At 31.1% G+C, this 15,599-nt stretch overlaps 1 protein-coding gene across 1 annotated transcript; it reads left to right on the forward strand.

Annotated features, from left to right (window-relative positions):
* Positions 1–4,712: 4,712 nt before the first annotated feature.
* TRIADDRAFT_58939 (uncharacterized protein) lies at positions 4,713–13,246 on the forward strand (the record flags this gene model as incomplete). The annotated part of the gene is made up of 14 exons (XM_002114899.1): positions 4,713–4,964; positions 5,079–5,216; positions 5,345–5,515; positions 5,709–5,810; positions 6,272–6,337; positions 8,820–9,020; positions 9,690–9,923; positions 10,252–10,312; positions 10,947–11,042; positions 11,231–11,381; positions 11,476–11,716; positions 12,061–12,183; positions 12,563–12,898; positions 13,085–13,246. The coding sequence occupies 14 exons, from the start codon at positions 4,713–4,715 to the stop codon at positions 13,244–13,246; spliced, it is 2,334 nt and encodes a 777-aa protein (XP_002114935.1).
* Between the last annotated feature and the right edge of the window lie 2,353 nt (positions 13,247–15,599).

Here is a 15,599-nt window from a genome sequence, read left to right on the forward strand (position 1 = left end):
ACAGTATACTCTACTTTGATTATATCGTAGAACTACCATTATATAGAAGTACGAAATTCTTATTGTTCATTTGTGCTTTAAAAATAATTCCAGCTGCGGTGCTTGCATTATAAAAGCTATCATCTTGTATCTATCTCGTAGTTAGTTCTGCTAGTTACACGATAAACTTACACGCTTTACCTATTTGATATTACTATAGCTATTTTACTATTCACGTCGTTGTACATGCTGTAACCTCACACGGCTTTCCTCTTTGCACTAATTCCAATAAACTCTAATTTTTTGCTAATTTAACTCTGGTAACCTAATTGCGATTATGAAATAAACCTTCCGAAATATCACGGGGCGATATGAAAGAAAAATGGATCGCTAGTTTTATGTTGTTACTACCATTAGTATTAGATAGGTTTAGAACGTCGACTCTTAGCAGATTGAAGGATAGAGAAGAGTTAGATTAATTTCGATAATAGCTATTATAAAAAGCTTGGGCGGATTTTTCCAATTTCAATTGTTCGAATTATAGTGGTAAAGCTACAAATGTAATTGATTGTTATCACTGTTCCGAGTTTATACAAGTTGCAATTAGCTCTCATGACGATATACTGCAAGCGGCTACTTATCTTCCTCACTACTTATTTGTTACTATTAACAAATCCTTATTTACTTGGCTAACGATCCTACGGAAATGACTGTGATTCTCGAACTATCTATCGAGATTAATTCTCCGTGATAACTATTAACCTTTTCCTTAGGATTCACGGCAGAAATGATGTAGACTTCCTCCTTAAGCGTAAGCAATAAAATAGCGAACTCTCTATATTGCAAAAAGTAACTCGCTTTTCTACCTTCTACTTACGGTATATTCGCAAACAGTTACAGAGTATATGCATGGAAATCAGCACTAACAAACAACATGGCTGTCCTATATTCTTAGATCAAAATTCGTATAACTTTATACTCTACTTTAAAATACATTAAGTAAATATTTAAATATTTAAAGGTGGTCTTTCACACCGTGATACCTTCATAAAACAAATATACGAATATGATGTATAGATTTTGATACGGAATTATATGATCTACATCATGTCGGATTAGGCACCAAGCAATACTACTCTTATACTCTTATATCTACTCGTATTTGCAATTATCGATATGTTGCGAACTAATAGGCAGAAATCGGCCTTAGTAGAAATAGACTGTATTTTCGGCCTTGCTATTAATTTACAGAACATCAGGATGTTTTCTTGATACCATAGTAAGAGTTTAACTCTGAACAAACTAAAACTCTTCAGAGCATACCACATAAACTAAGTCTTTCTTGGATTAATTTTCTTTGTCCTTATCGAAAGTAAAGATTCTAATTTCTGCCAAAGGCCTACAATGATGCGCTCAAAGTATAACCTAATTCCCACGATACCCTCCCCCCTTTATTGCTCGAGGATGATCCATTGATTCAGAGTAATGTATCAGGTTCCGAGTACTTAAAGAGTAAAGCTGTCACTAGTAGAAAAGCGGATTTACCCTCGTAATCAGTATCATGTAGAGTATGTTAAACTGGTACTGGCTTCACTTTTGAAAAATCCGGATTTATGCTAATTACATGATGATTAACTTTACCGCAATTTGATCTTATCGGTCTTTGGCATACTAATGGCTTATATGTAAATTAGCCTAACCATTACACTGTTGCGTGCAATGAGATTTTTGTCGAAATGATGCTGTGCTCAGCACAGATTCACATTTGCATATTCGATTCTAAGAGACCTAACCTATATCCGATCGTATTTATAGTAGAATCAAAACGTATCGTTTGTTCATTTAATATTTCGATATTTAACTAATCATGTTTTGTTACCGGCAATAACTTGTTAACGAAGACATTTTTAATTATGCATATTCTGTTTACATGTGACCGATATATAAGCGTTCGGTATAGCTTACTATGATAAAACCTTCATCTATTACTGTTTAAGCAGGCTACAAATTTAGGTAGACATTGTTATTTATATGTTGTAATCAAACAGTGTATTTATTTAAGATAATTTAATTGTTGTTAGGTAACGATTAAGTTCTATCTATACTGATTAATTAAATACAGTGCAAAATATCTTTTTTAGAGAAATATAATGGAATCATTAATGGCATGCTATTGTTATTTTAATTTGCAAAGCCTAAAATAAGCCGATAAATAAGATTCCAAGACACGTAAAACTTTGTTTAATAGTATGCTCTGGATAAAATAAGTAGCAATCAGCGTTGAAACGTTTACGTGAAATATTTTTCTTATCGTAACTTATTTGCCTGTTGAATGCGTAGTAAGGAAGAATGTATATGAAAGCAATTTTACTGAAACTCTAAAATATTACTACATTTAATTGAGGTTCTCATAATTATACTTTCTAATCCATGGCTTCAAATCACGTCCAATTCATGTGCCAATTCAACAGCATTTTGCATGTACTTTATTGCTCCAAGCGACCCTTGACCTGGTTTTCTCTCAACTCCTATGGTCTGTATTAGGCCACTTAATTCTAAATAGATAATACTAGCATCAATGAAGGCGGCAATGTTCATAAAAGCCAGGAGATAATACAACCTGTCTAAGACTGATTGAAATACTACTTGTCATTCGTTCTTTAAAAGCAATAACAGCTAGATCCGGAAATGGTCAAAATATTGTAAAAAAATTTTTCTAAATCGTAGATACGAATATATAAACAAATATAAATATTTCAGTTGCTATGATACGACGTAGATGACACATACAGTGCATACTCGGTGTCAAAATTTATCCTTACGAATTGTAGGTTAAAGTTAGAATAATGATACTAAAATGTGACGTAAATTTACGGCTGACAGTCAATTTTACTAATATACGATTGCATGCCTAAATATGACGCAGGAATACCCGTATTTTGTATATAGATCAGTTAAATATAACACCCGGTATACTATTCTACAATTAATATCTGTAAAGCGAATAATAAATATTTAATGGAAAACAGGATACTAAATTCTATATTTTAAATCAGCGGTAAACCATGGTAAAGGTGCTTTACAAGCTTACACAGATTAAGAAGTAAAATGGAAGTGAAGAAGTTGAATTATGGCTTTAGTACTTTTGCAATAGCATGCGATAAAGATTCTGAGCGCTTTAAAGCTTAAATTAATATCTTTAGTTATACATCATTTATTAGTGGTTGTTAAATACACTGTAAGCTAGGATAGAAAGATCCAAAATATTTCCGGTGAAAATTGAAATAGAAAGCCATCAACTACTTGAGATAATTAAACAATTTCCATCTTTAATGTATTTAATCTTTATTTGATTACTATCAAAACATATTAATTTAACAATATCAAGACGTTTTTGATCATCACATAGATTATTTCTGAGGACATGAAAAACTGTATCGGCAAATATCATGTGTGATAGGTATTATTAGTTTGCAGTTTATATATTGCTTTGCCTTATTGTATATTCCACTGTGATATCTAAATAATATTCTTGTATCTATTGAGATATTATTACTTCATTCAGCATTCTATTGTAGTTATATCTTATTTTCAAATAGAGATTTTCGATTTATTGAAATAAATTAAAAATTTGAAAACCGCAGGTCAATATTTATCTTTTGATATAGCCTAGTTCCCTCTCTTCATCTTATATTGATATGTAATCATTTATTAGTGTTGGAATTATAGGCTGTAATGGAGTCACGTACAAAATCTCGTGATAGACATAATGTACGCTTCGTTCAGTTTTATTACCGATTCTTTCTTCAAAGCTTACGGACAAAAGCATTATTATGGTACAGTTAATAGATTAAGTAAATCTTATATTATACGAGTATAACATTACAGTATATCGCCCTGGGCATAATATTCTACAAGTAATCAGATTGCCTTTAAAATCTTGAAAATGTCTTATCTCGACATCAGGTAAACAGTTAAGCATCAAAATTAAGGAATATCGATACCATACTCTGCTTTTTGATTATTTTAACTAAATTTTAAATAAAAAATCTTTATTTGTTTCGCCTATATTTGCTAAGTTCAACTCAACTATTTGTAAAATTATTATAGGAACAATATCATGATCTTCCAGATTATCATATCGCTTTTATCATTATTATTGTGATTGTTTATCTCTAGCTAACAAATAATTGATGTATAAAGTTGATTGTTCATTAATTGATAACGCCGGACGGTCTAAGGATTTAATGAGATATTTAATGAATGACTTTTTATTTATGATCTAAAGTGATATTAATAGTACGAGTATTATTCAAATCGATTGACGTAAACGGCTATGACTAAGTTAATAGGCTATAAATTTAGAAATGTTCCACATTATTTAGGCAAAAAGCTTATGAGCGATTGTCTTCCAAATTTCTCATTTAAGGTAATGTTATAGATTAAGATTATTTCCTTAGAACATTATTTGCATTACTACACCTGTAATCAAATGGCTATGATCAATTGTTGGATAACTTATCAACCGAATTTATTGCTACATTAAATCATTGCAGTATTGTCTATGTATTATCTTTCTATAGGATACGATTAGGTTCTTGAAGAAGACGTTTTATTTTTCTCTTTTATATTTTATTCTATTTATTAATAGATGGGCGCGGTATAAATTGATTAGTAACTGTCATTGATAGGGAATATATCAATCTCTACCGAAAATTATTAAAAGGGGAAAAATGACTCCAAAAAATCGATGGCCAGCCTCGATTTTAAAATATAGTTGCATTTTTTTCTATGTCATCGCTCATCACATTTCCTGTGCAAAAACTCCGTTATATATTGGTGGTACATTTCCTCTAAGCCATCGCTATCTCCGACAAAAGATGATTGAAATGGAAAATTCTGCTAAAATGGCAATACGTGACATTAATTCTAGAAATGATATCCTGGAAACTTATGAAATGAGACTAAACCTAAAGGATGATAGGGTTAAATAATTTATATATTTACATCATCTTATTACTAACTTTTAGTATAAAAATATCTTGAAAGTGCAATTCGACTTATAGCTGAAGTTTATCCTTATATTTTTGAATTTAAAGTTCGATAAAATTGTTGCTGGCCAAGTTATCTTCGACCAAATCTTATATGGCCCACAACTTATTGCTTTACTGGGACCTTTTACATCGAGTTCAGCATCTATAGTAGCCCCCATGGCTCGCTATTGGAACTTAATTCAGGTTCTAAATTTATAATTTAGTCCGTAGCCAAGTACCGATACCATCCATACTCTTCGGTTATAGGTTGCAGTATTGCTAATGGACACTTCATAATTAGGCGATATTTACGTATTTCTTTACTGTTATAGCTGTCTGTTGGAGCTACATCAACACAATTCAGCAATCGGAAAGAATATCCTTACTTTTATACCAGCATAATAACCGATATTACGTACAATTTGGTTCGTATAAATATGGCGAAGTATTTTGGGTGGCAACGAGTAGCCATCATCTATCTTAGTGATGTTTTATTTGATAACGTAAGTACCAGAGGATCTCGCTTCGTGTAAAATAATCGAAGTTTTTTGATCCTACAAAATTTATTACTTAATTAATTAATAGCTCTTAATAGAAATTCTTATTTTAAATCATAGAATGACCGTAGTTTTTTATAATAATTAATAACTGCTATCCATGAAACTTAATTATTAGATCATAATTTTATCTGCATAGGGAGCTCTGAATTTGCAAGCAGAATTAGAAATGGGAGGTGTTAATATTATCGCTAAGGAAAGCTTTGTATCTGATCCAGAATTACAAATTAAGATGTTGAAGGTAAAAATTAGAGCAAATTTTAATCTGAAGTACAGCTAAAACTTTACTGCGACTTTTCTTGGTCATTGAAGCTGCTTTCTGTAACAGGTTGAACTATTCAGTTTACAGATTTTGCCTTTAAGATAATCAAAAATTGCTTACGTACCACCGGGTTTATTTAGCACTTTAACTGCGTACTCGTTTGATATTTTCGATAAATATTTTCTTAAATAATACTTCATTATTCTTTTAATCGCTTTATGAATAGCTGGATAACAGTTGGTTGGGGTTATTATGAATTTTCAATGTTACGTATAACTGGATTACTTTAAACTTCTTTGCGATAAGACAGATATCGCATATTCTGATTTTATTTACGGTGGTAATAATGCTAGAATCAGATATTTCTGACTTCTGTTGGAAAAGCTACTGATTCTGTAGCTACCAAGAACTAACTTTGTCATCATTTATATTTTACTTAGGAAAAAGGAGCAAGAATTATATTTACCTTTGGCTATCCTCAGAATTTAGCCAGTATATTTTGCCATGTAAGCTAAAATAGCATTCACATGATTTCTTTGCTCTGCTTTTGTTTTATTGAACAGTATTACGTTAATACTACTAGCTAGTAGTATCGTACCGCTTTTTGGGAGGAAGGTTATCGTTGACATCTTGTTGCTATGTTAGACTTTAAAGTTTGAATGAGTTTGCAATGAATTCATGGAATACCATATAATATTCATTTTAAAGAAATCTTTTAAACAGAAACTAATTAAACAAGATTCTAAAATCTTGCAGTTATCTTTAATTATTATAGATCTGTAAGATGTTTGCGCTTGTCAGAAATGATGATCATATTTACCTTAATTAAGCACGATTTTGTCGTTACTTTATGGGGAGCAAGATTACCCCTGCGTCAAACACATGCACATAAATTAGTTAAATATTCTGTAGATGGAGTATTCCATAGATGAGCTTGAGGATTTACCTTGCATGATTAAATGTTCGTACATTAGAAAGTTAAGTTAAATTTTAAATTATTGATCACAATTTCATTAAGAAATGTATTAAATGGAGTGGATTAATCCAAAATCCCCTCAATTTAGGTATTGTTTAAGATATGCAAAGATTCATTTTCATGCAGTACATATGAGTTTTCTTTTATTAATACATATTGTGCATATAATCATGAATTGATTGCTGTACATTAAATGTAGACTTAATAATCAGTAAAAAATTTAGTCTGCATAGATTGTAACGCTATTCATCTTCATTTTCTGTACAAGGTATTGCGGTAGATAATTAACTGATCTTTTTTATATGTGCTAAAGTATTTGATACATTATAAATTATAGCCGCATCCTCTCTCAAAATATAAAGCTCCTGCATATTAGATCTATGAAGTCATTAAGAGAAGAAATGTACGAAACTTCACTTTGTGGTTGAAATTTGTTATAAAATGCATTATTAGTGTATAATTGGGGTCTTTAATGCAAATGTCTATTGGATTCACTCGTTGAGATTCCATTACATATTCTTGGATATTGTTAAATTGTAAATAGCTTAGGACTTTGTAAATCTTTTCTATATCATCAAAACAAGAAAAGGGAAAAATTATTTAGTCGACGATAATTAATAAATTTTTTTACCTCTAAATTGATCATATGAGATGATATAGAATGAAAATGAATGAGAATCAGCTGCTAGATATCTGGAACAAAATGTGTATTGCTTCAGTCTCTTACTGATGATATTAGTTCTCTCTTGATTATTTAAGAATACATTTAGCTCTGATGTTCATCTACTTTCCGCGTATTGATCCGCTACATCTATTACTTACTTATGACTAGAAGATTTATTGATTAACGATATCATTATATTAATGTTGTGGCAACCGATGTCATCAAAGTACATCATGGACAGTCTGTTAGCTAATACATGGCAGATCTTTATATTCTGAAGGTTAATACTACCTTTACTTTCCTTTATGAAAAACATGCACATTTTTTCGTGACGATAGAAAATACACTATTGACTTCAATAAGCGGCATTGTTTATAATATACGATATGCTAAAATAATGCTGTTGTATCTACATCATCTTATCCGTTCACAAAGGATTTAATTTAACCAAAATAGTAAATTTTTCTCATTTTTTATGACATTTTGCAATATTATTTTCATCAATTAAGAAAAAGCTGAAATCTATGGAGATAGATGTGCTGTATTCCAGTTGGCACTTGATTCTAGCTTTGGATACGGTAGTAATATAATGACTAAATATTTTAATGTAATAGCAATTAAGGATGAGGAAGTAGAGATCTATGATTTAATTTCAGGTCTTTTGCTTTGTCTTTGATATATTAAATTAACTTAACTTTCGGAAGACAAGAATTAATAATGTATAGTATATGCTGGACTAATCAATACTACAGCTGGCGGATATACTGTATTTGCATACTAAGCTAAAGGCTGTTCCGTTGAATATTTCTAAATGATAGCTGGCTTTCGTGATTGTTTTAATACAAAGACAGATAAAAATGAAGAATAAGCTTTTACTCAAGCTTAAAATTTGCGGGCATTTATGCGCTGATAAAGAGATGGGTAATGAATGGTCAAGCAGATTTTACCTCCTGCGTACTAGCAGATTATTTATTCATTAGGAAAATTTAAGTTAATTAGAAAGTTGTCTAACCCTTCAGTAATGCTTACTTTTCTTGTAGTATTAATACAACTAATAAAATAGAAAATTATAAGATATTCTTCATTGCAACACGTAATTCCTTATTGCAGACTACGTCGTATTACTGTAGCTAAATCGATGAAACTAATCAGGCCAAGTTGTATGAATCATACATCAAATTGTGTGCACTCCTTTCCAGTTGCAAACTTATGTAAAATAGTGATCTATGGACTTCTTGTACTAGTTTTGGTAGCATTAGCATGGATTTATCGTCTATTCTTAGTTTTTAATAGAAAATAGTAATTGATCTTTTAATAGCTTATTGGCTGTATGCAATGACTCCATTAGGCTTATAAACTTGGCATGTATGGTGAAAATTACGCTTGGTTTGCATCTAATTTTCTCCAGCGCAACTGGTGGGAAGCAACGGCACATGGCATTAACTGTACAACGCATGAAATTCTGCAAGCCGGTAAAGGCTATATAGCTTTCGGTCAATCTTATATTTCAGAATCAGGACTGAATAATAAACTAACGGTTTCAGGGCTTGTAAGTTTCACTTACGAATACAATTTCACATATACGGTACAATAATTGACTCTAATAATGGAATTAATTTAGATCATCCTTGGAGAATTAGCGATTAATTAATAGCCTTAGCATGCTTTAAAGTCCTTATGACCATATGATGCACCGTTAAAATATTCACTAAGAATATGCAGTAGATATCTGGTTTTCTTTGTTTGCTGTTTTTTGGAATATAGATAAAACGATATTCTGAAGTAGACAAAGTTACTGTAATTGAGTAGCTGGGAATGTCATTTGCGTTATCATCGTTTACCTCGATAATTATTGAACTGAATAAGGCTTTAATTGTTAGCTTGACCATAAAAACTAATCGCTACATTTCGATAAGCTACTATGATTTTAAATTACAGCAGAATATGGAATTAGTATTATTGTTTTAAATATTATAAACTGATAGTATACATTTAAGATAAAGTCATAATATCATCATGAATGTTGCTTGGTATCAATTAAATTTACATATTGTTATTTCAATTTTATCATACATAGTCTACTGTAGTGCTTTACATAAATCATGAAGAAAGCTGTTTTGATTTTGTGAAAGTGTTCAAAACTGAGTAACGTACTTTTGTAGCGCACTTGAAGATAACAGAGAAGATTAAAATAATTTCCTTGTATTTTGTTTTACAGACATATCGAAAATATTTTAAGGAATATGAAAAATTCACCAATGGAACTCCTAGAAGTGTTTCGCATACTCCATCTGCTTACGATTCTATATGGTGTCTTGCGTTAGCTTTAAATCAAACGGATCATCAGCTTCAGAAATATAATACAAGCCTCGCTAACTTTAACTACAATGATACTAGAACTCGAAAATTATTCAATGCCGCTATGGAAAATATATCATTTATGGGTTTAACGGTAATTATTTAATGGTAATTAAAAGCACTTGCAAGAATTTCATCGAAAAACTGAGACAATACGTCTTCAGAGTTTTTGTAATTTACGTAAATAAGAAGCAATTTCGGGTAATCAAGAGTTTTAAATGAAAAAGATTAGCGGTTATTGTTGCTTCGTACCTGCATATATTTAGTATGATACCGATACTACACAGTGATTCAATAAATAAGAAGCTCTGCGTTTGTATAAGCAGTAACATAAAGTATTGCATCACATGTAATTGCAATCACTTTGAAACTGAAAAAGTTCATAATTAATAAGTTTTAACCGATAAATTTTGTTTCTTAAGGGTCCATTTAGTTTTCTAAGCGGAGCAAGAGTAGGTGACAGCAATATCATGCAATTCAGAGGTAATTTACTGTGGCATGTCACCGTAATTACAGTACGAAATAGTTGCATTAAGTGACGGTAGATTCGCTTTAGTTAAAAATTTTCGGTGGTGGTAATAAATGGTGTTAAATTGGTGCTAATATCTTGCCCGTAACTGTTATTGGATATGTGCAATAATTAATTAATTTCAAGTTAATAATTTTTTCTAACAATGTCATCCATAAATTGTTACGTACCTGTAATATTGGCAAGAAATCAATAGAGAAAATGATTTTATAGTCAAAAGCTTGCTGAATAGAAGAACTAATCTAGCTATCTTGTTATAATACATTATAATCTACAAGCGAAATAAAACATGAAATTCAATGCATGTTTCTGATAACTATTCTTTTGAAAAGATTGCTAAAGATACCTTGTTATTCTTTTATAATTACAACCGGTGCGTAAAATTAGTATTAGAGTCCAAGTGTTCAATGCCAACATTTCTCGTATTTCTTCTGTCGCATTAGGATGCTACTATAAAATTATTGACTTTATGATGAAATTGTAGCGACATTGTCCTCAACATATGTCATGTCATGTAGTATAACAATGCATTGTTATTCTAGTAAAGTCTTAAAAATCTTTTGCCATTTGATATTATGCTTTAAATAGGCAATATTTCAGCATTCGGTCTGGTTAAAGTTGGTTTTTATAACAGCAGCAGCAGAGAATTAAGTTTCAACGAGACAGATCGTCTTATGTGGCCAGGTTATTTGATTCTTATTTATAAATAATACCAAAGACTACTAGAAAATCTAATTTTTCCGTAACCCATAGTTATCTGTACATTAGTATGTTGCTGCATGATTTTATGAAACTGTTATACACAAAAGCATGGTGAAATATCTATTCAATATATTTACTGTATGACTTTTGCTTTATATTGTATAATACAGGAGGACGCGTTCCAGTCGACGGATTTGAAACTAAATTTGAAGAGAATTATATTACATGTGGACTATTTATAATAGTAACGATTTTATCTGTAGTTGGAATTGTGACTGCAATGGCATTTTTACTTATCAACTTTAGACATCGAGAGTTACGGTAATTTGATTTGCATCCATTTTTAAATGAAATCACATAAATTTGATTATTCGATTACAAATTAACAAAATATTATTTCTTTGTATTGCCTTAGGGTTATTAAAATGTCTAGTCCTAGAATTAACAATCTAATATTGCTTGGCTTTATATTTTGCTACGCCGATGTTGTCTTGTTTGGAGTAGACTATGGTATAACGAAACAGGAATATCTCCCTACAGTTTGTACCGTTCGTGTTGGCTTATTGTGTATAGGATTTACACTATCATTCGGTGCAATGTTTGCTAAAACTTGGCGCGTTCATGTTATCTTTACAAACAAGACAAATACAAAAGTGGTAATAAAAATCATTTTAATTTTTATATCACTATTAGATGAAAGAGAGAGTGAAAATATGCGAGAGCAAATTCTTGAGTTCCTAAATACTAAGTTATTGTTTACAGATTGTATGATGGCATGATTAAATATATATGTGATATCAAGTATGACGGTTAAATTGTAATTAAATAGGGAGCGATTAAATTATTGAAGAAAACAATCATATCGATGTTAATCAATTTTGTGTCTACGCTTGAACAAGAAAGTCTTAGCTAATTTCATTATTGTTGATAAAATAATTTTCAAATCTAGTAGATTTAATAAACTTTTTGGATATTAAAAATTACGAATTGATAATTATAGGTAATCAAAGATTCTTCGCTCTTTGGGATAACTAGTATCCTATTAATAATTGATTTTATCATTTTGGCTGTATGGATATCAATCGATCCGTTTATAAATCGATATCAATCAATTTCATCATCTGTAAGTTGATATTACATAAAGTTCGGTATTATTCTATGAAGTATATATGTTATATATAACCTAGGAAGTAGTAGACATAATCGATAATAATTAAGTGTCTTCGATGGCAGCTACGCATATTAGAAAGAGGCACCGTAATCATTTTAACTTAGTACTCTATTAATTAATGTATTATTGCGTAAAAGAAATTTGGTAGGGTAGATTCGATATTTAATCCAATAAATTTTAATAATTAATTACCTTATTGTGACGTAGAAGGAAGTTGGATGTAATATACGAGCATTAAAGCGAGTTACGATATATTCATGTAATAATGGCTGTGTCAGTGTATATTGTGATACTTTTTGGTTTTTGTTTGTTATGATTATTATCACGATAGTCGTCAAGTCCTGGATCGAATATCATTATACAACCGCGGACACTAGTTTGTAGTTGTCAACATATTTCTGTTTGGTTGGGGGTCGTCTATGGGTATAAATTCTTATTGCTTGTTTTCGGTACATTTTTGGCATGGGAAACTCGAAATGTTTCGATAGCGGAATTGAATGATTCTCGTCATATTGGATTAACTATTTATAATGCGGTTATGTTTGCAACTATTGGGGTATTAGTGAGCCAGCTAACACAAACGACTGTAAATGGAGGATATATCATTATATCGGCATTTATCTTAATTTGTACGACATCCAGTATGTGTCTATTCTTTATACCGAAGGTAAATATATAAAAGATATTTCTATTATGTAAATGAACCAACTTCAACTGCAACTCGATGGGTTATTTTCCAGTTATCTCAAATAAAAATTTCTATTGTATTATATAATATTAATATTAATAGTTAATGGGTATCTCTTGATTAAAATTAGATTATTGACTAATATTCATTCAAATATTATCTAAGATTCAACTTATCAGAAACGCAAATTTTTCGATCATTTCTGGACGACCTACAAGACCATCAGCAATTCAACGTCCTCGTCCGAGTGTAGTAAACACTAAAATAATTATACCAGAAATATCGAAGAATGTATCTATAAAGCAACCTGCTGAACAGAATTTGTAAACCGGAATTTAATATGATCAATTCGGTAGCGTCCTTCCTACTATACTAGAAGTGGTAGTTAATAGTGATCAGGTAGATTTACCTAGACTGGAATAATACGCAGAATAAAGTTTTCAAGTAACAAAGTTTTCGTAATAACATTACGAACGAGATTTCGATTCTTAAGAACAGGTTGTTTGCAAATTTATGATTAATCTTTTACATTATATCTTAATATTTAATTATTATGTGAGTATACATATTGATTCATATGCGTTGATTTATCTTTACCGTAACTGAATTATGACAACGGCTACATGCTCGTTGTGTTATTAACTTTACAGTATATCTCATATATATCGCATGTAACATTCTAGATTCTCATTCCGAGTCAGTGCATTGATGGTTTTCGATAATTGATTTCGCGATACTCGCTTTTAACTATTCATAAGCTATTATTAGTCATGGTATCATAGTATACTGTAAGCATAGCTTAGATAATTGTATTATTTAAGATATCGGTATTTATCAATATTATTACAATCTAACATTTTAAAGTGATTTCATAGACCTCAAGGACTCTAGGGGCCCATACTCATTGTAATGAATACGACGGAAGTTAGGATAGATCAATTTGTGATAAACACCCTACAGTTTGCTTCAGATCTTAATTAGTACATACGTTATTTAATGCGTGAAATGGGTGACGTTCAGATAAAAAATTCAATAAAATGGATGACTGTTCCTTATAATCTGAGATGTTTTGTTAATGATGCAACACACCTAACTGCCTTCGAATATAATCTCCAAAAGTTAGAGAGTATACTGCATACGAGCACATATGTGCTTATGTTGTATGGCATGCTGGATAAACACGTGGAAGCTTCCACTTTGCTACGAGAGTTATTTATTTGGCTAAGGCAAATGGGTACAAGTTTGAAGTTTTTCTTGGATCCTACTATATAATACAATATTCGCTGTATTAGCCTACTTGCTGTCAGCCACACACAGATCAAGATGTTTAAATCATTTGTGATTTGATTCGGTACAATCAACATTTGAAAAACACATGCTATAAACTTAGTTCCTTCTTACTTTGCACTTTGATTTTAGTAGATCGCTACCTTACGCGGGTATAGAACAGCTGTGAAGCCTCTTATACAGTAGCTACATAATCTCTATTCTGTAGAATTATCATATGCAATAGAGTTTAGGACATTAATGTCTACACAGCAATTTACAATATATCGAGCACACTCGAGCACTACTGTAGAATATTGATTTAACAGCTTTCATCTCTCAAATTGGACAGACAGACAGAAAGAAAAATAAAAAGCGTTAGAGGAGATTTGTTCATAGTGATGCATAGCCTAGTTGGTTTAGCGCCTCTTTCTTCTTTACTTCAGAATACGAGGAAAAGGTAAAGCCAGGTTGTAAACTTATAGCCAGGGTCTGGTACCATTGATGATTTGCATTATGTCATTGATAATGATATTATCAACACTGTCTACCGATACTGATAGTAATATTTTCAAGAATATCAATCGCTTTCGGCGATATACTGTGTACATCACTAATTCATAAGAAATATAAAAGTGAAGCTTACTGTCTACTGAAACTGATAGTAATATTCAAGAATATCATTAGCTTTGGACGATATACTGTATACAGATATAATATCATTGATTGACAAGTGATACGAAAATAAAGCTTTATTAATAATAATTTTATTTAAAATTACGAAACATAAACAGTTAAACATGCATCCGAGTTCAGCTTGAATGAATTTGCAACGTTTTTGACGGACCAATTCTTAAGCTTCCGAATGATGTCAATTTTTATACCATGGAAATTGGTTATTCAAATATTTCCTGTCCCCCATTGAAGTTTTTTTTGCGAATGCCATACGTACTGTACAACAGTCTGATGAGTTCACTGATAAATCATGTATCTACTACAGTACGTATCGTATCATTTTAGCATTATCTTAACCCTAATATCGCTGAGCTCAAGCTTGCATCAGTGATCGTGATATTATTAGGCGATACTGATACTAATAGTAGGAAGAAATATCAATATCGCTACCATCATCGGTGATATCTTTTGTAGAGGTAGAATTAGTGCTTACAGTACCGAGACACGTCAATTTTCATACCATGGAAATTGGTTATTGAAAATTTCCTGTCCTCCTTCAAGGGTTAAGTTGTAAGTTTTAATGCGGACGCACTAGACACTGTACTTATAGTGGACAGTGTACAGAAGTCTAATAAATTCCCCTGATAAATCATTCACTGTACGTATCATATCATTTTAGTATCATGCAAATATCGCTGAGCTTAAGCTTGTATCAGTGATTGTGATACCATTAGGAAGA

Source organism: Trichoplax adhaerens, genomic scaffold (genome assembly GCF_000150275.1).
Source record: "Trichoplax adhaerens TRIADscaffold_9 genomic scaffold, whole genome shotgun sequence".
NCBI classification, from domain to species: Eukaryota; Metazoa; Placozoa; class Uniplacotomia; order Trichoplacea; family Trichoplacidae; genus Trichoplax; species Trichoplax adhaerens.